This window comes from Trachemys scripta, chromosome 7, assembly GCF_013100865.1.
Source record: "Trachemys scripta elegans isolate TJP31775 chromosome 7, CAS_Tse_1.0, whole genome shotgun sequence".
In the NCBI taxonomy this organism is placed as follows: Eukaryota; Metazoa; Chordata; order Testudines; family Emydidae; genus Trachemys; species Trachemys scripta.
The window spans coordinates 1,486,148-1,513,382 of NC_048304.1; the positions used below are offsets into that span (position 1 = coordinate 1,486,148).

General features: G+C 47.0%; 2 protein-coding genes across 2 annotated transcripts; one reads left to right on the forward strand and one right to left on the reverse strand.

Moving 5' to 3' along the window:
- Positions 1-772: 772 nt before the first annotated feature.
- On the reverse strand, positions 773-26,949 carry P4HTM (prolyl 4-hydroxylase, transmembrane). The gene is made up of 8 exons (XM_034776263.1): positions 26,868-26,949; positions 13,807-13,997; positions 12,227-12,323; positions 9,075-9,237; positions 6,288-6,473; positions 5,652-5,742; positions 4,942-5,065; positions 773-3,725 (listed from the first exon to the last, which is right to left on the reverse strand). The coding sequence occupies exons 1-8, from the start codon at positions 26,899-26,901 to the stop codon at positions 3,508-3,510; spliced, it is 1,104 nt and encodes a 367-aa protein (XP_034632154.1). The 5' UTR covers positions 26,902-26,949; the 3' UTR covers positions 773-3,507.
- Positions 16,049-20,232, forward strand: LOC117880256 (secreted frizzled-related protein 5-like). Its single transcript, XM_034776264.1, has 4 exons — positions 16,049-16,326; positions 17,775-17,944; positions 18,803-18,892; positions 19,919-20,232. The coding sequence occupies exons 1-4, from the start codon at positions 16,130-16,132 to the stop codon at positions 20,230-20,232; spliced, it is 771 nt and encodes a 256-aa protein (XP_034632155.1). The 5' UTR covers positions 16,049-16,129.
- Positions 26,950-27,235: the final 286 nt, after the last annotated feature.

Genomic DNA, 27,235 nt, shown 5'->3' on the forward strand with positions numbered 1-27,235 from the left:
TCGCCCCCCCCCTCGGGGTACCCAGACCCCCCCCCGGGGTCCCCGCCCCCCGCGCCCGGCCCCACCTGCCACCAGCCGGGCTCCCCCCACGAACCGCAGGGCCGTGACCGGCGCGCGCAGCAGCCGCGAGTCCATGGCCGGGGCTGCCCGGGGAGCCGCCATGGCCCCGCGCGGCCCCTGACTCTACCCCGGGCTCGCGCCAGCCCCAGCCCGGCCGGAAGCGCGAGATCGATTCACCTCACACGCCTCGGTCCCGCCCACACTCCGCCCACCAATCGAGAGGCTCCTTACTGCTCCGCGAGCCGCTCCGCGTCCCGGGTCTCTAACGCTGCGCCCCATTGGCCGGCGGTCGCTAGGGCAGTTGCCAGCGTTCGTGGCGCCTGCACCCCTGGCTTCCCGGCTCTCTCGTGCCGCCAGCCCCTGCGGCTCAGCTCTGTGCAGCGCCGAGCACCCCGGGCCCCAGGCCCGCCTGCGGTAACAGGATTAATAGTTACGTGTCCTAGGCACCGACCTGCGGCATTTCTAGTGGCCCCACCTCCAATCACTTGATCGTCTTTTCAGAAGACAACCTGACATAAGGTCGTGCCCCCCGCAGCGTTTCCCCAGGCAGGGTTGTAACATTACAATGCAGCATCACAACATGCCACCCCCTCGTGCTGGGATGATACGAACAGGTGCCAGAGGGTCCCAAATCCTCATGCTGCTGCTAAGGGTGGGAGTTTGCAGAAAAAGCAGTCAGCACCTGGACACACGAACATTACTCACCCCCGAGTCAGAGTTTTCAAAACTTTATTTTCAGGACAGACAGCCTGGCTTCTTTGCACATGGATACAATAAATTAAATAAATATTAAATAAGGGATGAAAAACGTATTGGGTGCACATGAGGATATAGAAAACCCAGAAAACCCAGGGCAGACTCTGGTCAGTCATTTGCACATGCAACTGACAGTGCCAAGTCACTCAAAAGGAGCTAAGAGTAGCAAAAAGATTGATTGCAGGCTTGGACGTGGCAGAGCCAATAAAAAGTCATGCCTTCTGGAGAATAAATAAAATGACATCACATCACCCTATGAAGAAAGCATCCGAGCTACATCTTAAAAAAATAATGTACAAAATCCTCCATTCTTAGATTAGTCTCTGCTGGTAAAGTGGAAAGAACACAGGAGGGGCAGCACCCCCCCCAAAGCACACACCAAACCCAAGAATCCCAGTCAAGTACATACAGCTAGAAAGGGTTCCAACTGGTCAGATTCAAGCTGCATTGAACAGGACAGGTCATTGGAGTCCTGTTTATATTCCTGCTACCAAACAACTGGGGTTACTCTCTTCCAGAAGACCCTTTACAATACACTCCTGCTACCTACTCACTAAGTGGCAGCAGGGTTCCCATGTGCACCTGGAAGAGAGCGAAATGCTATAAATACACTGTTAACCCTTTGCAGTGCCTGTGGCAGGAGATCCCCTAATGCAGGTTTGTTTCGGGATGCACATTCCTATGAGACACAGAATGTTGATAGGGTCCTCTTGGTCTCCTTGTCTGGGAGGGTTGCATGGTGGCAACATGCATTACTAGCTTAGTACATCTCCTATTTCTGCTTGAGTAGCAGTATAGTAACACAGGAACAACTACTAGCAACATACCCGGTTCCCTAGTGCTGGGGCAACAGGACAGCTCCCATTCTTTGGGGCACATGTTCTGTTGAACATTTCAAACTGCTCCCAAAACCCAGAGAGAGCAATGAACGGGAATTAGATTTCATAGCAACACTTCCCTGCTCCCACCTTCTGTCATGGCTAATCCTCCTGCTTGGCAGGGTAACTTGCAGCAGGACTGTGGTCAGAAGTTCTCTCTCACTAGCGTGGCATGTAACCTAGTACTCTTACACTGGGACAGAGCTGTGATCATCAGTGCATCCACCTGGCCCTAGGGCTAAACAAGAGGCACTAAAGTAGCACACTGAGCCCTCTCCTCAGTTCAGCAGCCTTATACATAAATAAATAAATAAAGCCAACCCAACCAACCCAGCTCCCACCTCAGCCACTTCCTCAGCAGATGGCTGCACATCCAACAGGCTCACTCAGCCCTAAGGGCTGCATGGACCTTCGTTTGTTGACTTTCCGGATGTACTAGCCGTGAAGAAATCCCATCTCCAGAGCTTGCAGTCATGCATTCAGCCCATGCCCTATGCTGTGGCAAGGCAGGGATCTGTTCCACTCCTCACTACATTTCAAATTGTTTCCTTCCCACCAAAAAGAGACCACTGACTGAAATCTAAAGCAGTTAGGGAAGAAAATGCTTCAAGCTGAGGCGAGCCGGGAGTGACCAACTCCTCAGCACGTGAGGATCGGATGATGATACACAGAGACCTCTTCTGTTCAGTTGTCCGGAGAGAGGCACTGGGGGTCACTCCCCCCATGCGCTTCCAATTTGCTACAGAGACATTGGCATAAATACGTAGCTCTGTGACTGGGGGGGAAAGAATCACTTGGCAGAAGGAACCTTCAGGAAACAGTCAAACACTTAACAAGGCAGCCACATAAATCATGGGGTTAGAGTGAAACTCTCCCCCCCCGCCCTTAATCAGCTCTGCTGCTATTGCACATAAAAGCTTCCCTTCTCCCTGATAGTCAACACAACATAAAAGCATTTCAGAACCACATCAACCCCTGAGAAAGAGTATAATTCTAATGGTGAATCTAAGATCTCCATAGGCACACAGCCGCACCTGAAATACTTCCCTTCCTACTAATACCGGAGGACTGACACCCCTCTGCCCCCTGATCAGTCTCACATCATGGGGCTGGAATTTAGGGAAGTGACTTAATGCAGAAGCTAAGTGACCCCACTTCCCACATTCCCTCCTGGATTATACAGCCTCCATACCAGAGGGCTCTGGCTTGGCTGACAGTGCTGCCAATTACTGGTCAAGAGAGATGAGATGATGCTCTGGTGCTCTGGAGGTAATAGCAGCAGGATACTCTAGGGACAGAAACTGGCAGGTGCCAAGGAAACCCCTGGGAGGCAGCTAAAGAGAGACTGAATCCATTTCAATGATAAATAAATAAATAAATAAATAAAATCGAGACCCAGGATGAAGAGGGGTTGAAACTCTGCAGTGCCACTGACCGCGCCTTCCCCTGGAGAAGGCCCTGCCTGGAGAGGCAAGAAGCCTCAGCTGGGCAGGGCTCACTGATACTTGGACCTCTCACACGAAAAATCAAACCTGAAATAAAAATACACCTTGTCGTCAAAATCTTCCTCAACCTCTGTCTCATTAGCATGAGGCCTGCTTCCCAACAGGCTCGTTACTGTAGTGCTTTCCCCAGTCTCACCAACAGAGATGCAGGCTACCGCCGAGCCTGAGACCACTGCAGGGATGTGTGTGGGGAGGGGGAAGGGTAGAATACCAAAGGACTTAAATCAATATAAACTAAACTGGCAAGTGCAAAAAGGGTCCCACAGTGTTACTGAAGAGGCACCTCCAAGCCCAGCTGCGCTGGGACACTACAATTCCACATGCACGTTGCTGTAGGATTTATCTACAGTCCACTCGTTCTGAGCCTCATCCCCCTCTTTGGCATAGCGTGCCATCTCCTGCTGGAACTGGAGCTGACGCCTCTTATTGGGATCAACATTGATCCAGTTGTTGGCAATCCATTTGGTTCCTCGAGTGACGAGGCAGCCTCCATGCAGGGAATATTCATCCAGGTCGCCAACCCAGCCTGCAGAAGGAAAACAAACCACAACTGTCACCTTGGGAAGCACTGCACTCTACTGTACCTCACAACCCCGCAGTGTCTCCCTAGGGCAGTGGAGCGCAGACAGACATGTGGCTGAGGACTAACTTCTGCCCTGCACATATCATTCTCCTGTTGACAAGTACAACAATCCAGCCCAAAAGGAGATGTCAGACCACGTCAGCTACTAGGATTTTAGGACAGTGACTTGGTTTAAGGGAGAATGCCAGGGATTAGCTTTGCCATAGCTAGCTAACTAATCACCACCTAGGGACTTAATGCTGGTGGATGTGAAGAACAGTTTTCAAAGCAGGACAGAAATGACAGATGCTGTCAGTAGAAGGCTTTGAAAGGCAAAATCCCATGGGTGCTGGAAGGTAAAATCTGTCTTTTAAAATAATTCATCGTATCGTGTAAAAGAAACAATGGACTTTACAGCAGCTCTAGCTGACCCCCAGCACTTTCCAACAGCACCACTGATTCTCTCTGACCTACTCTGCATCAAACTCACATCAGCAGCTAGTCTCTGTATTCTGTGTGTTTGCTGTTGGGATCTCAATGACAGCACACGAGGCGCTTTCTAGTCTTGTGCAGTGGCTGGAGCCCAGACCTGTCCTTCAGTCTCCCCACTGCAGTGGTGCCTCACTACCCTCTGCTGGGATTTCCTGTAGTGAAACCACAGGCTGATCACAAGGCACAAGTAATCCCCTTTCCTTTCTCCACCACGATCTCAAAATCTAATGCAGCATGTCTCAAATGCAGCCACCAGGGGTTTTTCTTGTGGCCACAGCCTCCTGGGCTGTGATTGGGGGGAAGGGAGACAAAGTAGCAGCCCCTCCCTGACATTCCTGGATGCACCACCTTGGCATTGGTTGCTGGGGCCACCAACAGTGGTTGGGCCCTGCTCCCCCTGTGGAGAATCTGGGGCACAATGCTGGAGGACCAGGCAGCCGGTGAGTTGCCGTTAGGAACCATTGATCTGGCTGTAAACACAGGAAGATTTAGCCCAGCTACTACCAAGGAGAATTCAGCAGTGCTCATCAGTTCCTGGCTGCTGCTCCTTGGCCGTCCTTTCAGAATTCATGTGAAGAAATGCCCCGACCCACAACACAAACAGCGAGGCCCAAAGAAACAGGCTGCTGTCCTCCCAAATCCTCTCTCTTCCCCTCCCAACAGGCGTAGTGCTGAGGTGGGACAGTACCTTCCCCATCTGACAGGTAGTTGTACCAGAAGACAGCAGTGCCCTGCTGTGGCTTCACTCGCAGGTTGCCCTTATCACAATTTTTCCGTGTGTCTCGTAGATCAACATCATTCTGAATCAGAGACTGAGAAAAAGACATGAGAATAAACATTACCCTGTAAACAGGACTGGGATGAGGAGCCTCTGCCCCGCTCCATCGTATCCCCCTTTATCAGCCCCTTCCATGAAAACAGCTCTACGTTTGCATTAGGCAGAACAGGAGGCTCCCCTCACATCTGCAGCAGCCAATGTAGGGAGTACAGAAGTCAGTGAGCTGCCTGCCCTCCCCACCCTGCCCCAGGTGCTCTGCTATCCTTCTGGCCATCTGAATAGTCTCTGTTCCCTTCATGCACAGCAAAGTGCATGCAATGAGTAGAGCTTTCATCCTCCTGCGAGGAAATCTGCCAAGAGGCAAGCAGCAAAGCAGAACCTGTGCTAGGGCACTGTCTCTCTCCTCAGGAGGTGCTCCTGTGTCCCCCTGTACTAGTCTCTTCCCTTTGGGCTTTGTCACATTCATTATCACTTGGTTTAAAACATTCTCCTTTCCCCTAATTAAAGAGACTAGCATGTGTAAACCCAAGCCCCAAATTCGCCTTTCCCCAACCACATCCAACAAACTCAGGGGCCAGCAAGAACACAGATGGGGGCAGGTGGGGGAGAGGCTCTTTTACCATCTCTTCATAGGTTCTGTTATCAGCTATAGGAAAGATGGTCTCTCCTCCCCCCGTCACATTGTTCAGGTAGAACAGCACTGTCACGTAGCTGTAAGACAGAGAGCACAGCTGCTTACAGGATGCAACTGGAATAGTGAAGATACCCACAGGCTGTCGCACAAGCCCTTCCCTAAACTCTGTCCCCACAACCAATGGGCTAGCTTTGCTGGCACGTGCATAGGGGCTCAAGCATGTATCGCCTGGCCCAGAGCCTGAATAGAGTGTTCTCCAAGGAGAAGGCTAACAGGGACCATCTCATCTGCTCTCAAGGGTGTGGCTAAAATGCAGGATTATCCCCACTATGGAGCACTGTTCTAGCATCCAGTGGGGATGGGCCAACAGCTTCCTGGAGCTAGTCAGTGACTCTCCTTGTATCGGCCAGAGGGACCAAAGGGGTTAACCCTCTCACTCCCATTTCAGTTGAGCAAGGTAGCAAGCAAACCCACAATCTATGTGCAGTGAAGTGAGCTGCCTTTAGCCCCACGTTTCACACTGAGATCACTTTAGATAGGTCTCCTTTTAAATCTGCTCCCAGACTGAGCCCTGTCACCAAGCTGGCTTGGTGTGAAGCTAACAGCTGAGTGCACGACTCACCGACAGGAGGTCTCAAAGGGAGCGCTCTCGTTGGTGATCAGTTTGGTGTGGCTGCAGGCCGTCTCTGGGAACACCGGCCCGCTGTCCACGTGGGCGTGGTAGTGCCCTCCCTGGTCATACCGCACAACCTGCAGCGGCTCGCTGTGCTCCACAATCTCAGGAGGAAGACGGGTCAAGCGCATCACCCTGGGGAAGCCGGAAAGCAGGTTGGGGAGAAGCAGAACAAGCCAACCTTCATCTGTAGAGGTTTTTAAGGCCTGGCTTGATGAAGCCCTGGCTTGGGATGATTTAGTTGGGGTTGGTCCTGCTTTGAGCAGGGGGTTGGACTAGATACCTCCTGAGGTCCCTTCCAACCTTGATCTTCTATGATTCTATGAATCCCACTATGGCCACCAGGAATGTGCACCGTGCTCTACAGACAGGGAGACGCTTCCTGCCTCAAAGAAGCAAAGAGGAGGACAGAGGAGAAGAGCTGCAGCAAGTAGGCCCAGTGATAACTAGTCAAGGCCTTGATAAGACACATTGATGGTTCTCAAGTGTATAAACTATCCCACGGCCTCTCTCCCTGGTCTTATGAGTTGGGGACTTCACGCAGGTGTCAGGGTAGAAGAGTCTCCAGGAGGGATCTAAGTGCAGGGAAGCTGGTTCCTCCCTTTTGAATCACTCCTGTAGGATCCCACCTGCCTCACAGCCTCACTCAGCCCCAGCACCTGGTTTCCCCATGGCATCTCATTCTCGGCTGAGACGCAGTTAGAGAGAATACTGTGTGTAAACCCAAGCCCCCTCAACCCTGAGCAGAAGCCAGGAGCCTGATGTAAAGGGGACATGCCAATGCACGTTCAAAAGCACTCTAGAAGGGGCTTTGCCTGAATGAATCAAACTGCACGAGAACACACAGTGTGGCAATCAGCCAGGGGCAGAAGGTGACATTTGTCATTTAAGTCAATTGGTAGGTCACCTCGTTTCAGTAGCAAAAGGCCTCGTGCCAAGAAGAAAGGTCACCAAATACCCAAACCTGCTTACAAGACAACTGCAAAACATGTTTCTGCTAAACACTCAGCGAGGTTTACTCACTGCACAGTCAGCATCAGCACTATACAGCGGCTGAAACGGACCAGTGACCAACACCTCCCTGCTCGGAGGACCTTGGAGTCCAGAGGACCAGCAGGTACCAGGTGTACTTTTATACCTGAGTTTCTTTGGAAAGACTGTGCACAACACCACACCTAGTGCATACAGAATGAGGGGACCCATCGCAGAACTGGACAGCCAGAACAATGGAGCAGAAAGCCTAGTCAGTGTTAATCAGAAACTTCCTGGCTAAGCTCCTCTCATTCAGCAGGGCTGCCACTTGCTGGGAAAGATTCCTTTCTGTACACAGGTCTCCAGGGACCTTCAGGTGCCATGTCCTCCCCTTCCCAAGGGCCCTGCAAATGGCCCTCCAGAGCTCAGAGATCCATAGCAAAGCAGAGGGACCATGACAGGACTGCATGGAAGGGCAGAAAGACTTAGCTATCAATAGCCTTATCACATTTCTCATCCATCCCTCTGCTTCCTGTTCTGCATTGTCCCCAACAGGACTGAGGTGCATGGGAAGCAAGCAATGAGACCAGACCTTTGTGCTCTAGGATTTCCTACATCTCCGATCATCCCCAAAGTGAGCAGGAACCTCTCAGATACACTGTAAGAACCCAGACTAGTTACCTCTTTGGGGTAGGTGCTAGGCCTGGATCATGAAATCTGTACCAGGATTATGTGGGCTCTGGCTTCTGAGAATCTCCAAATCCTACAAAGGATTTTAATAGCAGCCTTTGGAACAGTAAGCTTCTGCTTCAGCAGGGACACCCCAATACTGCCCAAATAAGGGTCATGTTGACATTGCATCAGGAGCCCATGGGTTCCAGCTAACAGCAGCTGCTGACCCACTCTGGTCAAGGTGGCATATAACACACTGGGACTAGTTCTCTTTCTGGGACACACTGAAGAGGACGGTGGACAAGAGCCACTTTTAGGTCTCGAACCACTTTAGCCACCCACTTGTTAGGCCAGGACTAGCTCCCCTTCCTCATGGCTCAACTAATTCTCTCAAGCCCACTGAGGCCAAATGATCTGCCAGGAGATGGAAGTGACTTTCAGCTGCATCTGTAGTGAATGAGTGTCCCAGGAGGGCTGGGTTTGAAGTCTGTGCAGGGCCAAATCCAACCTCAATGGATGGACAAATGGGGCCACACCATCACAGCGAGGCTTATCACTGGATGTATGCTCAGAGGATTAAACTGGCTTAGCTAAATTGGAATAAAGCGACATTTGTTAGCAGTCAGTTCTACTTGGGAGAGATCCAGGTGAGATGTACGAGTAGTTAAAGTAAATGCACAGTAATTACTGGCAAATTAGCTAACACTGGGAATGGGTAACACTTTCACCTGGTGAACGTTTCCATTAGTTATCCCATGTAACACTGAGTCTTTGTGATTCTATGAGGCAGCTCCCAGAAGCAAAGAGTTGCTGAAGGCTTCATTTCTGTCCACAGAACAATGCGTTTGTAGATGAATTTCAAGCCTTAATGGGACTCTCCCTCTTCGGTGTCAGCATTCAGTGATCCCTGTCTTCCAAACGCTCTCACTCCCTGAGGACTGAACAGACCACCACCACTTCCTGTTGTCCTGGGACCCCAGGCACAGCTGCTTAGCATTATGTGTATATCGCCCCCTACGTGTGTCCAGCCCACCTTTCCTCCAACATGATGGCCGTGTCTACACAGCATCCTGACCCTGCCAGTGCCTTTACCTTTGTCGTATGGACCTCATGATCTGATGTGCCCCCTCACCCTGGTACAGCCACGTGTGTTGGCTGTTCCGCACCAGATCGCTCATCTTCACTTTCTGGCTCCCCATGTACTTGTGGAAGTCACGAATGTTTAGCTGTTTAAACTCCTCCAAACTCAACACACCTGTGAAAGAGAAGGAAAGCAGGCTGTCTCTTCAGCTTTCTGGCCCAGGCGCTCGTTTCCCTGGTAGTGTCCAGCCTTCAGGGATAGTTAGGCGCCGCCATTCCAAGGGCCTGCAACTCTGTCTAAAGGCTGCACTGGCAACTCATTGGTAGCCAGAGAGCCACATCTGACAGGTGTTAAATAGAGAAGATTGCATTTGCTTTTGTCTCTAATATGGAGATGCACCAGTGAAGACAACAGGTCCCAGCATGCAATATTCTGTCTTTATCTGGGCAGAGGCCTTGCTGGGAACTCTAGGAATACAACAGCCAGGAGATGTAGAACTCTGCGGCTACATTTTGGTTACCTGCATTTTCACTGTGAAGAGCTCTTAAAGAACACAAAGTAATCTACTATAAAGAAATAAACACCATCTCCAGATTTGCCCTTTGAAATGCCTTAGCTAAAACGCTGCATTGCCCCTTTAAATGGACTTGTTACTTGGATGAATAAACGGACTCTGATTTGAAAACTCTGCAGAAGGACTCTGCCCACATTTCAAACAAGAATTTTATCTGCCAATTTTAAACAGTGAATGCCAAACAATATATAAGCTGATTGTGAAGCTTTTCTGCATTTATGTAATTCAAAGAGAAATGTGAAAGGCAAATGCAACAGAGTATGTTCTGGTTACTGTGAGTGACAATAATCAAGAAATGAGATGTAAAAGGTGGCTTCCATTAAAACACAGACATTTCCTTCCATGGGTGTCCTGACATGTATGCCTGGACTCTCCACTGTAATGGTGATGCATGAGTAGCAGAGGGCGGGAGTATCTTTTTGCCTTTCCCAGTTTATGGAAGACCCTGACATTTTCTATTTTATGAAGAATCAGATTTGGTGTCTAGCCCCAGGTGTCGTACTCTGGCAGTGTGGCAACTTCATAGGCCAGCACAGCAACCAGACAGCTCTGCACATCTAACTGTGGATTAGAAATGTTTGCCTCCAAAAGGAAAACCAAACACCCAAACTGGCTGCCCCTGAACTTCAGAGAACTCACTGTGCTGACAAGAAATTATGGTTCATAGCCACAGCTGGGCATAGAGCTCCACTGTCCCCTTTCCCAAGAGGGAAGAAGGGGGCTTGTCAGCGGGAAAGTTAGGACAGTTTCCCCAGATGCTGGCACTCTCAGCTGAACTATTAGCTGTCACCATTTCCAGCTGTCTGCACACATCCTTCTGTCCCCACTTCCCTGTCCCCCACTTCTGCCTGCCTCTAAGGACACAGTGCCACATCCACGTTGTGACCTGGCCTGCCCGTTGTGCTGGTAACAATGGAGGGGAGCAGGACTCCGGAAGTGAGGCCCTGCCAATGGCACAGAGCACGGCCCCGGGAGTAGAACTGAAGCTTCTCATTTATTAAAGTTCAGCATGGTGGAAACACCACAGACAGTTAGATCATCCGCCCTTTCCCCAGCCAAGGACATCAGGAGCCAAGAGAGCACTGAGGCAAGCGTGCTGACCGGATATTTAGCCAAATTTCCCATTCACCAAATGCTGCTCCCCTGCTCCAAAGCAGTTCCTCAGGGCTGCTCAGAGCGCCAGGCGACTGGAAGTGAGTGGGCACAGACTGCATGTTTACTTAATTTGATTAGGAAATGGAGAGTCACTCAATTGACGCGCTCTAATTAGAGCAGGAGAGGTTAAACTGCATGCCTGGGACAGCGGGAGCTCTTGGAAGGCCAGAGGAAGGACGGGCGGAACTGGGCTCTTGGAATATATTAAAACGCTGATGGCAAGAGAGAGGGGGAGAAGCACCAAGAGTTGACTGAGGAAACTGCCTTCATGTCCACTGACCCCGACACCCTTACATCAGGAAGGGGAGCTAGCAGGGCAGCGCTCCAAATCTGTGAGCGGCAGGAAGGAGACACAACTCGCCCCAAGAAGGTGGGGGTGTGGCGGCCGCATCTTACAGCTCTGGTGATTAAAGGGGCTGCAGGTCCCCAAGAACTAACTAAGGAGGAACAAAGCAGAGTGCACCCAAAGGATTCTCCATTATGCAGTAGAACAAATTAAGGCCGAGCTTACAGGGCCCCTTGTGTGTTACACAAATATACACACTTGTACACCACCACTCAACTGGGGCTGAATCATGTGCCTGAAATAGGGCAATCCTGGCTCCACTCACACACGTTATCATCCATTAGGCTATGTCTACACTTAAAACGCTGCAGCACACTCACTACAGCGATAGGAAGGGTTCTCCTCTCACTGTCCTTAACCCACAGCCCTGAGAGGCAGTAGCTAGGTAGAGACAAGAATTCTTCTGTTGATCTAGCGCTATCTACACTGAGGGCTAGGTCAGCTTAACTGTGTTGCTCAGGGAGGGGTTTCACACTCCTGAATGACATAGCAGGATTGATCTAGCTTTTCAGTGTAGACCAGTCCTTCAATACGCAGCGATCTCAAATGCCACCCTCAAAATAATCAGCTTAGATTATTATAATAGACCTACAGTCAAAAAAGGGTGTTAAGCAGTTAGCACAAGAAGGCAAATGCTAAGGGGTTGTTAGAGCAGGGGGCTGGGAGTCCAGAGGCATGGGTTCTGTTTCCAGCTCTCCAGGCAGCCTTTTGTGTGGGCCCAGGCAAATCACTTCTCCATTCTAAAGGTGTGTGTGTGGGGGGGGGGGGACGGGGGGGGGGCCGGGGGGGACTGGCAAAGGGAGCTTTGTGCCTGGATTTTGCTTTTTGGTATATATAAAGCAGGCTTTTCCCGCAGATGAGGCTCTGGATCCAGCCTCACATTACAGCACCGGATCTGGTCTCCAGTGCGCTAGAGATAAAAGGTATCGGGGGGTAGCCGTATCTACAAAAACAACCTCAGTTCTTCAGATGTGATGAAAGCTTATGCCCAAATAAATCTGTTAGTCTTTAAGGTGCCACCAGACTCCTTGTTGTTTTTTTAGAGATAAAAGGGATTCTCAGAGGCTGTATTTCAAAGCTCCTCTCACCATTGCCATCAGGATCTGCCTTGACCGCCGCGTACATCTCCCGGATGCTCTGAGGGGTCATCCACCTGCCATTCCCTAGGCGGGTGTGGGTCAGCACCTGAAATTACGAGTAAGATCGTCACACCCTGGGCAATGATTCATTTCTCTGTAATGCTAATTAAACCCTACGTCAGGGGTCGGCAACCTTTCAGCAGTGGTGTGCCGAGTCTTCATTTATTCACTCTAATTTAAGGTTTCGCGTGCCAGTAATACATTTTAACGTTTTTAGAAGGTCTTTCTGTAAGTCTATAATATATAACCACACTATTGTTGTATGTAAAGTAAATAAGGTTTTAAAAATGTTTAGAAAGCTTCATTTAAAATTAAATTAAAATGCAGAGCCCCTCGGACTGGTGGCCAGGACCCGGGCAGTGTGAGTGCCACTGCAAATCAGCTCACGGCACGCGTGCCATAGGTTACCTACCCCTGCCCTACGGGCTGGTAGCTCTGAATCCTGAGAGAGCTTCTCTGAAGGACATCAGCTAGCAGGAGAAAGGGATTCAAATGGAAGCTATTTTGCAACCTTAGCTATAGCAGTGTGACCAGCGCCTGCTCTAACATTTCAATTTATGCCATCATAAAAGCACAACTGGGAGTAAGCCAGCCAATAGCCAAGCAAAGGCAGCAGGTGTCTTCCTTTCCCTTGGAGGGAGAGTCAACTGAACAGATACAGAGTTAATGTTTTCACTTGTGCCATGTAAAGACTTTCGAAGGGAACAGTTTAGAAAGAAATGCTTGCTCTCTGAAGAGGATCCAGGAAGGAAATGCCTCAGAGAGCTGCAGACAGACTCCAGGCTTTGGAGGAAGAAGGCCTGTCCTGCAGTCACACTATGATCAAGAGCAATACTCAACAACTACATAGCGTTTTTCAGCTGCATACCCTCCTTTGTGACGTGCCCTCAGGTAAGTGTCATTGGCGCCATTCTTCACCTGGGGAAATGTGACGCACATCTAGGGAAAATGAGTTGCTCAGGGTCACACAGTGAGTCAGAAGCACTACTGGGATCCAAGTCGTGACTCCCAATCCTGTGCTGTAACACAATGGCCGCATTCATTCTGAGGCCTTCTCTGCACTTGCTTACCCTAGCAGACTCAGTAGCTTACACACCGATCTATCATTCCAACCAGTGACTCTGCAGTGCCCTGCCCACCATGGGAAGGCATGGCTAGCTCTGCAGGCTTCACCAAGCAAAGCCCTCCCAGTGCCAACTACAGCCCTGAAGATACGAAACACCACAAAACTGCACGCTCTCTCTTATCTCTGCATAGGAGCCTTTGCCCAGCTGATCAGAGCAGACATTTCCTAGCAACCCCACAGCAGGATCACTGCTACTGAACGTTTCTCAGATTGAGAAGAAGCCTCCCTTCCATGCTGCAGTCCTGTAGAGACCTGACCTCCTCCAATTAAGTAATGAAATGTGCTGGGCTGGGCTCAGCCATGCCTTGGTTCAGTTAGCCATACAAGGATGAGCAACTTCACAACAGCCTCTCTTCTTGAGTTCCGATATCAAACCTCTCTAGGTTTCTCTCCACCTCTCTACCTCTTTGAGCTGCAGCTGCCCATCCTGGTTGTGGTCCAGCAGATTGAAGATGTCCATTTGGCTGATTTCTATCATTTCCATGGCCTCCTCATAGTCTTCAGTAGGCAGGATCTGGCTTTTCTGCAGCCCTTTCAACTGAGCCAGGTGGATAATCAGCTTACACTCTTCTTCCGTCAGGAAATCTGGAATTTCTGCAGAAGCAAAGAGTGTGTGTGAGAATGAAAGACCAAGGAACCTGGTGCAGTGAAATCCCTAACCAATGGCAGACAACAAAGAAAGGGGGAGAAAATTAGAAGCTTCCCAACAGATTTGGGGGAGGAGAAAATATTCTTTCCTTCAGTGCACCCCACTCATCCCCATGGAACTCGGTCCCAATGGGGCAGCACTGAGCACTAACCATTGAGGTGCTAGGGACTCTACTAAATACCTAGTTGCAGGAAATTACTCTAGAGGAAGAGAACCCAGAGCCTTTGTGTTGGGCATGTTTGCAGTACTGTTACACTTTCTTTGCCCTCATTTAGAGGGGAATTTGGCAGAGAACCAGGAGCTCTTCAGTGGAGCCTGGCTTAGAGAATCCACTGATGTGAAAGGGAAAGGCAGCCTCCACCCTAACTCCCACCCCCTCAATTCCAAATGAAGATGATTGATCTCCGAGCACAGATTTATACCACAGGGGAAGAAGAGAGATTCCAGCGACAGTCACAAAAATAAGGGGTAGGTGTATTACAGACTTTACAGAATCAAGACACTATATCCCATCAAAGTCTCTCTCTCTCTCACCCCCCCCCCATCGTTAGCAACACAAAGCTAGCAGTTTATAGAGCCAATACCAAGATTATATACAATTTTCAAAGGAGAAAAGTTCCATCTGTGATTATGTGGCCAGGAGAATTCCAGTCAAATGGAGTTTGGGGTTAACAATCTTGTCAGTGAGATACTGGAGAGATCCCATAGGACACACCAGCTACACTCAAACCTCATTAGCACTGAAGATATTTTAGGAAGGCGGAAAGCACATCTGGTCCAGTTTTGAAAGCTCAAATACCACACTTCTGCTTTCTGAACTACCTCCCCTAGAATTTTGGCAAGTCTCTGGGCTAAGAACAGACCACAGTTCAACCAAGAAACACATTGAAAAGAAAACAAATTAAGATAATTACATCTGCTAAAATCCCCAGTGAGTAGGCGGCTTCTCATTCAGTACAGCTAGGTGCTAAGTCTGCAGAAAGCAACACTGCCGCTTGCTTCCCAGAAAGCCCTCAAAATAACGTGTGTGTCCACAACCCCCCTGGTAGGGAACAATTCCTGTCACAGGCAGCACACAATCCTCTTCATAGAAATACTGCAGAGCTGCAACATCCACTTGCCACTTTCTAGTTAGTGGCATAACACAAGTTAAGAATTAACTGAGCAAACTCACAAGAAATACCCCCAATACTTTAAGTTCCCTAAACTGGACTGAAATAACATGACAAAGGTTTTGGCATTTAATTACAAGCTTAGGAGAACAACTTCTCCTAAATTACAGCAGCTGGATTTCATACCAAAATATAATTTATATTCACTAGACTGAGCTTTCTATGGCACAGACTGCTAGATGAAGAGTTTGTCAATCAAATGCTGGTAATCCTGTGTGTAAACAGCCTCCCCTATGGATGCAAATGAATTGCTCTGTCCAAACTGGGCAGAAAGCTCCCTGAAATGGTTAACTTCTGAACAGGGGGGCCATCCCACCCCACTGCCTGTTTAACAATGGATCGAGCTAAACAAATGGCTCCTAATTGACTTGGGGCAACACTTGATTGCTTTTCCACAAAAACAAAAGAGAGGAAAACACTGGCATTTATAAAATAATGACTAATCCGGAGAAGAGGATGGGCCAGCGAAATGGTGTTGAACAGAGAGCTCCAAGCCAGGGGGGCGCCAAGCCATTCCCTCCCCCCCCCAATCAACACCTGCTGATCTCAGCCAAGCCCCCTACGAAAATCCAAACAATCAAGGCAAACACAAACTGTGGTATTGTCTTCCAACCAGCGCTCCAAGAGAGTTGCATTTAATGAGACTGGATTAGCAGAGAGGTGGCTTCATGCTATAAAAACCATTTCCCAGTCAGGAGCAAGTCAGTCCACAGTGCACTGCAGAAGGCAGAGCCTCACCTGTTCTCTGAACATTTTACAGCTACTGGTCCGAAGAAAGAATGGATGCAGCAAATTGCAGATTTCCCAAACTGAGCATGCAGTGGCTGTTGGTTGTCTTCATATGTCTGTTAACCTGGGGCTCCCCAGGAGTTTATGGGTACTTCTTGAGGAGCTCCTCCAGGTGTATGCTCATTCCAAGAAGTATGGCCTTGTGCTACGACATTGGATATTCAGAGATGCGCATCCCCAACCTGCTGGAACACGAGACTATGGCAGAAGTGATCCAGCAGTCTTCTAGTTGGCTGCCCTTGCTAGCCAGAGAGTGCCACCCAGATGCCAGAATCTTCCTCTGCTCACTCTTTGCACCTATCTGCTTGGACAGGTAAGGCATTTCCGATATGTTATTTCAACATGGTCAGTCAGATAAAGCTTCCTAATAGGAGAACAGTCTCCCGAGACGAGCTGGGAAACCCAATTACTGAAGTCATTTAGAACTAGACTGGATAAAGCACCAAAGTATTGTAAGGAACAGGGTGACCTGGGCAGGGGGATGAATGAGATGACTCACTAGGGGTTTCCCCCTCTACCTCCGGGCATTTCTGAGGGGAAATAAAAATCCTGCCATACAATGTGACCTGGGTTTTGAATTTAGTTTGAAGATCAGCTGCCTTATAACCACACACTTCTCTAACTGTAATTACTTCAGAAAACCTGCTGGTAGTTTTCTACCTGCAGACCACGCTGGTCTTCACCCAATGCTCCAGCTTCTGTATAGTATGCAAAAAGCCCATCTTCTCTTCGCTTCCATACAGTGAGCTGGCCATCCCTGAAATATCAACACAGTAATTCTCTCCTCTCCTTGTCTCCCACCACCAGCAAGCCTTGTATTCCTGCTTCTAAATTCTTTGCTCTCCTGTTCTAGGCGTTTCACCCCCTCCACAGGTCTCTCAGACACGGCACATGGTCTCACCTGGAGTCCAGTTTCTCGCACAGTTGCACACAATGAATTGCTACTGACCTACACACAGTAACTCCTCTCTCCTACTCCAGGTTTCCAGTAACTTTACCTAGAAATATCCTTGGCTCCCACTCTTGTCCTGAACCAAATCATCCTGCTCCTGCATCACTCCCAGTCACCTCTCCTTACACAACACCCCCCAGGCTCCAGCACCTAGGGGTTCTTACAAAGGAAAAATCCTTGTTCTTGGCAACAAACTGCACAGCAATTCAGGAGCTCCAGGGACCTAGTCAGAACAGAACAGAAATACAAGCAGCAGCCGCCCAACCAGAGCAAGCGCTTTCCCCTAGGGAAGATGGGAGCTTGTGGCAATACCCTACGCCCGTCACAAGGAGAAGGGAATAGCTCTTAGCCCGTAGTTTCACCCTAGTGTATCCTCTCCCATTTGTGTTAACACCCTTCAAACACTCACACATTTATTGTTTGGTTTCAAAATGTGCATATTCACAATGTATGTCAAAACTTCTACAGCACCATTCAAATGCAAGCCTGTGGAGGCAATGCCTGTGGAGGTTAATCCCAATTTAAAACACCGGTACAGACCATTTACTAATGGTTTCTGGAAAATCAGTACCAATTTTTGAGACAAAGTACTTGGATGTTTCCTTCCTAGAGAAAACCTCTGGGACTGTAATTGTTGTAGTCTGCAAACTAAAGCTACTGTAGGGAATATGAATGTCATTCCAAAGTACAACACAACGCTGTTAATTTAGGAAGGCCGGTGGTTTGAGCTTGCTCTGGAACAGTTAACCCTTCACTTGTGCTTGCAGCGAAAAGCTCGAGACTCAGCGCAATCCTGTTTCTCTCACTAGGTTCATCTACCCCTGCCGCAGCCTGTGTGAAGCTGTTAGGAACAGCTGTGCTCCAATCATGGCTTGCTATGGCTACCCATGGCCTGAAATCCTGAACTGCAACAAATTCCCTGCAGATCACAACTTATGCATTTCAACAATCACTGATGAAACCACTTCGAGCAGGAGAAGTAAGGCATTTTTCTAACTCACTTAGCATACATAACATTTCAAGGTGAACTGCAAAGCAAGAACAGGGGCCTGTGCCGTGTTTGAGCTTTTCTTTTTAAAATGACCTCTTTAAATTCGGCTAGGCTTTTGTACAATAGAAATGCTGGTTTTGTGCATCCAGGAGAACTCTATGGTAACTGGAGAACTGAGGAAATGAGAGAAAACAGAGCAGCTAGGAGGGGAAAGAATTTTTAGTCAGACTATTTAGAAGTCTGGGGTTTTATTTCTGTTAAACCTGTTCAATTTCCATCACTATTTAACATTTTGGAGAAATGAAGACTGTGTTATAGATTTATCTATGCCTGCCCCTCCAAGCAAGGCATGAAAGTTAATAATACACAGGCTCAGATAGCCACAAGATCCTCCAGGAAAGCCAATGATGTTCAGCTCAATATTCAGGTTAAAAAAACATGCTTAAAAAACTATTCAGGCCTTCTTTGTATATCAGAAAACAGCTAAAAATGGCACAAGCTCCTCTCTTGGTCAGTGGGTGTGAAGCAAAATTCAAACAGCTTTGAAGTAAAATTGTAAGGGGAAATCCTACCCGACCCCACCTTCCCCACATTCTGCTCCGTTAGCTGGGCTGCTGGTGTTGCCAGCATTTCCAGAACAAGTGCTTAACTGACAGTTCTACCACACACACGAAGAACCAATCTCACCCACTAAGGCTGGCCCCTATTGTAACTACTGTTGTGTGACTACCAGTTAACCAACACAAGTGTAAATGCTCATTTAGACACCCCACAAACATCTGTTCCCAGACACAAGGGTTTGTAGAGTGTCTAAAGAAGAATGTTATAACTCTGTCTCCGTTGCAGCAGTGCCCCGAGCCAGCTGTAGGGACTGTGAGCTCGAGGAAGCCAGCACCGCCAAGGAGATACTGGAAAACTTCTGTGCCAATGATTTCAGTGAGTACACATCTTTTCTTCCCACCTCAGATGCCGGCTTCCCCTCTGATAGCCAATCAAACAGCAGCATCCCCTGGAAGCCTCTTCTATTTACTATAAGAAAGTGACTTGCAAAAGCTATGGCTCCAGCTTTTACAGTTTTCATTCCTCACCTATGTGCTGAGCATCAAGTGTCCAAACTGCTCAGGGTTGCTCTGGCAACTTGCCCACAATTCACAGCTTGCACCAAGGGCAACATGCTGCATTATGCATTTTGTATTGCTTTTGGTTCTATTCCCCCATATGCTGAGAGAGCCAATCATGTGGTTCACTTTGGAGACCAGAGTTCAAATCAGATTCCTATCAAGACAGATACACTTGGTCATCTCCAGCCTACACACCTCATACCCCACACATTTAGCCCAGCAATTTCCTGTTTCTGCTCCAAGGCCAGAGACTGGAGCAGGTAGTTGGGTTGGGCCAATCAGCTTGCTTAACTTTCAATTTCCACAAAGTTCTACAGCATTCAGCCACACCATCTTCATGGCTGAATCCTGGACAACTTTGACAAGGATATTACTGCTTGCAGCCCCTGCTCTGAGGGGAAGGCTAAGACTGGAACAACAAAGGGAGTGCAGAGCAAGATTAAGGTGCACCGGGCAGATGCACAAGGCCACCCTCACAACTGCTTCCTGCCCTGTGCCTCTGCCTATCCAGTGGCATTAATCTCCTTCATGAGCACTCATCCTTCTCCCTACTCAAAGGAAAGGGGAAGTGAAGAGAACAGTTATTGGAACTAGAAAGACTGTAATCACAGATTTGGAGGATTACAAGTTGAGCACAACCTCTGTGATTTGGCTGGGACATCACTGAGTCAGGGAAACATCTATAACACTTATTGCATTCAAAATGGAAAAGTTCTGTATGTTGCCAACAGAAGTGGGAGGGAGGTCGTTAACCACCAGCAGTAAAGAAATCCCAAAGGGAATGAACATAAATCAGGTGGGTAATAACAATAGGTAACTGTTTCCCATTTGCCTCTTCCAGCTGTGAAAATTAGAATCTCCAGGAAGAACATGACCTCCACCATCTCTGCTTTTGACCTGGATTCCAAGCTGGAGGTTTTGAAGCATGGCCCCCTCCTCCGGGCGGAAATCCACCCAAGACTGCAGCACTGGCTGGACCTAGATGCCACCTGTGTTCACAACATCATGAGAGGTACACACACAGGAGTCTATGTCATCAGTGGAGAGGTGCAGAATGACAAGGTGGTCGTAAACAAGGCCTATGCATGGCACAAGAAGAACAGGAACCTGCAGCTGGCTGTGTGGCGATGGAAACATCACCGGTGCCGAGCATAGTCTGGCAGGAGATGTCAGAAATCTCTGCTCCACTGATAGGAAATTGTTCCCCTTCCTGTATCTAGAAAATGATCCGTGACAACCAGAGCTTTGGGGACGTGGGTCAGTACAATGGCTATTTTTTAGTGGGATTCAATGTAGTCGATAGCCAAGGTCTAGGGGCCATACTACAGAGTATTTCACTAAGGGACTGCTATACAACATGCTAATTAATTAAGAGCTTAGGGAGTCACCGGTTGCTCCAAGAAATGGAAAGACACAAACATGCTGTGTCCTTCTTTATCTCCTACTGCACTGGAAACCTAGTTTCTAATAGATTTGGCAAGCAGGAATAAGTGAATTGAAGTCCTCAGCTTAGAATGGACTGGAGGAGATACCTAATAGCTATTCTTGTCTGTTCCCTTCACACTGAAACCTGGTAGTAATTTCAGTCCTGTGGTTTGTCCCTGAAACACAGACTTTGCACAAGTGCAAGCTTGCTGTAGGTCCAGAGATATTACAAAGACATTTCCACACACAGGTCACCTTGCTTGGTGGGACATGCGGCCGGCAGCTGTATTCACCACTTGCAACTACCCCATGGGGCTGCCTATGTAATGGCTAAAGTTTTAAAGGAGACCTGTGAAGGAAAATGTTGGATTTCTGCCCTTTTTACTTTCTGATAGAAAAAGGTAGCCCCAAAAGGGTTAATTCAATAAGGGAATTTAAAAAACAATTCCGTTTACCTAGGAAGACCCAGGTGACTGAAGAACTGGTGATGTGAGGACTTCCCAAGAGTCAGGACAGAAAGCTGAACAACTGGGAGTCAAAGGGATTTGTAGTCAGACTGTTTAAAAGTCTTTTTGTTAGCACCCACTTAACTCCAGTGACTAGCATGCATTTTGGAGAAAGGATGTCTCTGTTCAAAATTCAACACACACCCCTTCAGCGAAGTACGGTCTGAGACCATTTGAGAAGCCCCCTGTCAAAACCTGGGAAGATCAGACTCAATGCTTCTGATATTTCAAAGGTTAAACAAAGCAGGGGGAAAAATAACTTTAAATATATCCCTCCAGGCCTTCTTTCTTTATCCAAAAGAGTCAAAAATGGCAACAGGAGCATTTTTCTAAAATCCTTTGCAGATCCCCTATATCAAAAGCAGCACTTCAGCAGTCATCTTCAAGGACAGGTATGGTCCTCCTGCTTTCCAGACAGGCACTGCCATAACTGTGGACCACAGGCCTTGAAGCAGAGCACAACAGCCACGTGCAAACAAAGAGAGGGAGTTAGTTTTCCAGAATTCCTGGTGAAAGTAAATGTCATGTATGGAGGTATTCCTAAACTAGAGCAAATACAGTAAATACAGGACTGAAATAGGGAAGCAAAGAAAACAAGCTTTGGGGGTAAATGGGTCTTCTTTGTACAGTGATAATTGACATGTTTACCTATAATGTGAGGCTTCTTTTGTTTCTTGATCATCAGTCATTTACTTCAACGATCACCCAGCATGCTGAGGGGAGATGCATGGAACGTTTGTTTGGACAGAGGTGCATTTCAGATACCATTGCCTCTAAGTGCTCTTCAAGTGTTTCATTAATTGGCAACCAGATTTTCTCTTTTAGCTCTGGCAGTGCCTGAGGCGAGGCTTGCGGCCCCAGGACTTTCCCTGTTCAAATTCAGTTGGGGAAATTGGCCACATCCTGACATTGTGCAAATTTAACTTTTGGACCACTTAGGCACAGAGGATTTTCTAGATTCATAGAGTCAAAGGCCAGAAAAAAGGAACCACTGTGATCACCTAGTCTGACTTCCTGTATGACAAAGGCCACAGAACGTCACCAAAATAATTCCTAGAGCAGATCTCTTCGAAAAACATCCAAGCTTTAATTCAAAATTGCCAGTGATCCACCACACACTTTGGTAAACTGTTCCAATGTTTAATGACCCTGCCTATTGAAAATTTACACCATATTTTTAGTTAGAATTTGTCTAGCTCCATCTTCCATCCATTAGACTGTGTTAGCTCTCTCTGCTAGATTGAAGAGCCCATTATCACATATTTATTCCCTATAAGGCAGATTGTCTAATCCTTTAATCATTTTCACTGTTCTGCTCTAAACCCTCTCCAATTTATCAGCATCCTTCTTGAATTGTGGATGTCAGAACTGGACACAGCATTCCAGCAGCGGTCACATCCATGCCAAATTCAGAGGTAAAATAACCTCTCTACTCCTGCTCGAGATACCCCTGTTTATGCATCCAAGGATCGCGTTAGCCCTTCTGACCACAGCGTTGCACTGGGAACTCATGTTCAGCTGATTACCCACCATAACCCCCAAATCTTTTTTCAGTCTCCCATCCTGTAAACATGCCCTGCGTTCTATGTTTCTCGATGTACACCTTTACATTTAGCGGTATTAAAACCCATACTGTTTGCTTGTGCCCTCCTTACCAAGCCACCCAGACTGCTCTTTACTAGTGACCTGTCCTCTTCATTAGTTACCACTTCCCCAATTTTTGTGTCATCTGCAAATTTTATTGGTGATGATTTTATGTTTTCCTCCAGGATATTGATATAAACGTTAAATACTGTAGAGCCAAGAACTGATCCCACTGGGCCCCACTAGAGAAACATCCACTCCACGATTCCCTGCTTACAATTCCATGTTGAGAACTACCCGTTAAGCCAGTTTTTAATGCATTTAATGGATGCGATATTACTTCTACCTCATTCTAGTCATTTACTCCAAACGCTGTGCAGCACCAAGTCAAACACCTAAAACCACAGCAAGACTCCCTGCTTTTATCCCCCTTCCCCCCTGGCTTACAAATTCGAGCCCAAATCATCGAGTTCCTTGCCAGGTGATCTCTTAAAAGACAACTGCCTCAAAGCAGATTGCACTCAAAGTTATCACTGAATCTATAAAGCTATACAGACTGAAAAAAGCCCAGTCTGGTGCTGCTTTGATATTAACACGATTATTTCATTACTAGTGCTTCTCATAAGGAGGAAAACATACAGGGCAAGAACCTTTCCTAGCTCCATGAAATAAGCAGCTTGGTTTCAAGGCAGGTGATTCTGTGTCATTTGTAAATGTTTAAGTATTAAAACAAAACAAAACCAATTTCCCAGTAGTGTCCTTTGCCACACTCCCAAACACAAGGCTGATGAGAAGTCTTTAACATGACATCCTTTGCCTGAAATCAATGTAGCACTGCACTTTCCCGAAGGCGTTCAGAATATGGACTAGTCACTCGCTTCTATACTTGTCCTCAAACTCTGCAAAACGTTTTGATAAATATAAAAGCCTTTGAATTAATTAACTTGGAAAGTCCTTTACAGCTAGAGCTGCTATGCTTTGCCTACACACACGAGGTGTTGATCTCTTATTGATGTAAGCAAAAACAGATACACAGTGGGGCTGTTCCAACTTCACATCAATTTTTAAACCAATTTTGTTAAACTGAAACAACTTGTAGGTAGAGAATGTGGTCTTTTAAAGTGGTCTTTTAAAGTCAACCCGGGCTCCTGGGAGGCTCAGTGTGGTGATAAGAGCTGTCTGTGAGCTGAAGTTCCTAAATAAGAACTCCTTATCAGAGGACAAAGCAGAACAAGCTGAATAAGGACCTAAAGTGCTGGACATCAAGCACTGTTCCAGGAGTGATGCATTTCCAGATAACAGGACCAGAAAACAAGGCCTACTCCAGAATCCAGAAGAGAGGTGTTAACCTGGGTTAATAAAGTTGTGAGTCTATTATGCCAGAAGTCTGTTTTTTGTCAACTACAGCAGCATTCTTGAAGGCCAGGATCAGCTCTGTTAGGTGAATGGCATCAATAAGGGTAAATAAGTTAGAACTGAGGGCCCAAGGGAAACTTAATTAGTAAAATCAAACTGACCCCTCACACTGTGTTCCCTGTCATTATATTGAGGGTTTTTGGGTGTGTGACTTTTATAAGACAGCAGTTCCAAACTTCAGTCTTTACACACCGCCAGAGGGAAAACTATTTTGGAATTTACAAGTTATGAATACTATGTATTTAGAAACCAATGACAGAGCCGTGTGTGTTTCTTAAAGATGCTCGTTGCATTAAAAGGATTTAAATAAGAAGCGTGTCTGGGTTTTTTCTGAGCTTTCACTTTGAATCAGGTAGCGTGAACTACAAGGATCCTTTTCTTCTTATTCATATGACACAACAACGGTGAAAGTGCCATAAAGAATTTAGAATAGCAGCCGTGTTAGTCTGTATCCGCAAAAAGAACAGGAGTACTTGTGGCACCTTAGAGACTAACAAATTTACTTGAGCATAAGCTTTCGTGATGAAAACAGTTTCTCTCCACCTGGACAAGCAAAAACTTGTACACAACTGTGCCAGTAAGAGTTATTCACATCTTTTCAATATACTAAACCGAGATCTAGCTAAGAGGAATCCTTGTGTACTGTGGAATGGCTGGGAACTAAAAGTGTGAATAGCATGCCATGCCAAGGACAGTGGAAGCACTATTTCTACTATCTTTGTTATTCATTTCCTCTCCTAGATACTTAAACAGCAATGCTAAGTTGCCTTATTTTCAAATGTTCCAAGATCCCTTATACCTCCCTAATATCTCAATCACTAGCATCTTTTCAACAGGAGCTTAGGTCCATGGGATTTTAAAAAAGGGAAGGGGTTTTCTTGGGGGATGAGGGGGAACCTGGGGGAAATTAACTAGTTTTCCAAACTCTCCTAAGTGGACTGTCCAAAATTAATAATCTCTATGAACAGTGGATCAAAACATCTTAAACACAAAGGGTGAACATATTTAACCAGGGTATCACAACACGATTTAAGGAATTTAACTGCTGGAGGAGAAATTAACATGAAATCTCCCCTTCCTGATTAAAAATTAAAACAGAAGTCCCTTAAAAGACCCAAACCATTTGGCTGTTCCAAGAAAACTCAACCTCTACCTCAATGGAAACACTAAAAAAATTAACAATAACCAAAGTAGTGACCTATGCCTGCACAGTCCTTTCTGCCATATTATACATATAACGCTCCCAGCTGCATGTTCCATGGCTTGTACATTGATTCTCCAGAGATTAGGAGGTAAGAAGGCAAATTGAGATAGTCACCCTTTTTCTTAAATCAGTTTCCAACATTTTATGGAAATCAGATCCATTCACTTATTCTTCAAATTATACTAAAAGCAAAAGAACTGCTAAGCAGCTCAAAAGTTTGAACTGATTCTCTCTGCCTTAATAAGTATATCTTAATAAGTATATCTTAATAAAGATCTGAAAAAAAAATGTCTGAATAATCCATTTCCTAAAGACAGGAGAGAAGAGCTATACATTTTATAATGTCAGTATCAGTCACTTCTGTATGCCCTGTGGGAGTAATCAGAAGAGCTACAATCAAAGCAGGTTGCCAAAGGCAAACTGGCCACTGGATTTCTGCCAATCTGCGGAATTCACACAGGCCTGTTTTTACTGCACTGGGCTGCTAACAATGTTAAAGGGGACACATAAGCCATCACATGTATATACTGTATAAGATAAAGCACGTAAAAGGGAACAGTCAAGCTCTGCCTCCTATGGAACATCAACTAAGTAACAGATCTCAATTTTCTCTGACTCATCTGAGCAGAGACTCTCAATCTACAAGTCAGGTACTAGTTACCAACCCCCTGATGCTTCAAAGATTTTGTCCTCACCGCAAAGTTAACTCAAGTTACAACTCAAGTGTTGTGCCTAACTTGAGTTCTGCCCACATACACACAAGCCTTTAATTTGCACACACTGATGCTTTTAACTCGCGTTGGCTGGCCTGAGAGGAGACATAAGCTAAGCTTAAGTTAGTCCAACTCAGCAGCTTGCTAAATGAACACCCTGCTTCTAATGCCGTCCCACAATTCCCCCAGCGTGCCCAGAAAGGACAGAAAAGTTCTCACACAATTTACTGGGAAAGCATTTATATAGCATCTCATCTTACTGAAGTACAAAGAACTATGGGTTGTGCCCACAGAAGGGCCACACACAGCAAGTGCAGTGGCAGTGTGCACACAGCAACTCAAATGTTATTTCACAGTGTGGCTGCTCTCACTGGAGCTAGGCTAACTCCAGAGCAGTAACTGGAGTGTAGATAACTCAAATTAACTCTGCAGTAAAGAGACCCAATGAAAGGCACAAAACCTTCTACCATGGACAGTGGTTCTCACCCATATACCCTATTCCTTCTGAAGCTACCACTTAACATAAAGAATTCAGACATTTCACACCAAATGAACAACATCAATGAGGACACAAACTCCAGTTTCATGATTTACTGCAGAAGTTTCTCCTTTTTACAAAGCTGTGTTTTTAATTGTATCAACCAGATGCTGAATTACCATAACTCCAGTGCTCTCTCTTTATTGGCTTGGGGCCCATAATTGCCACAAATATATCCAGATTGCAGTGTGGATTAAAATACCAATGGGATTTCAAGTATCAGGGGGGTAGCCGTGTTAGTCTGAATCTGTAAAAAGCAACAGAGGGTCCTGTGGCACCTTTGAGACTAACAGAAGTACTGGGAGCATAAGCTTTCGTGGGTAAGAACCTCACTTCTTCAGATGCAAGACAATGGGATTTCAGCCACCGTGTGAGCAGGTTTTGTGCGGGGCCTTGTGTCTTACCAAAAAGAAGCGGTTTCAAGCTGAGAGTTTTCATGAAATGGACTTTGTTAGGGACCAGCTCCACCTTTTGCTTATGGCCAACCTGGGGGACAAAACAGCAGGAGTTAACATACTACATTCCAGGGACAAATGTTCAGTGCTTTCCCCCCCACTGTGCATTCAACAATCACTATAAAACAAAACATAAAAAAGCTTGCCTGCAATTTTGGACTGCATATATACAGCCATAGCAGGCAGGCAGGCGTCCCTTTCTATACAGTTTGTGTGCTACTGCATCTGAATGTCTGAATTCAATTCTGGGCACCTCATCACTGGCTCTGGACAGGTTAGTTCTTGGCTTAAACTCAGCTTAAAGGGGTTAAAATTCA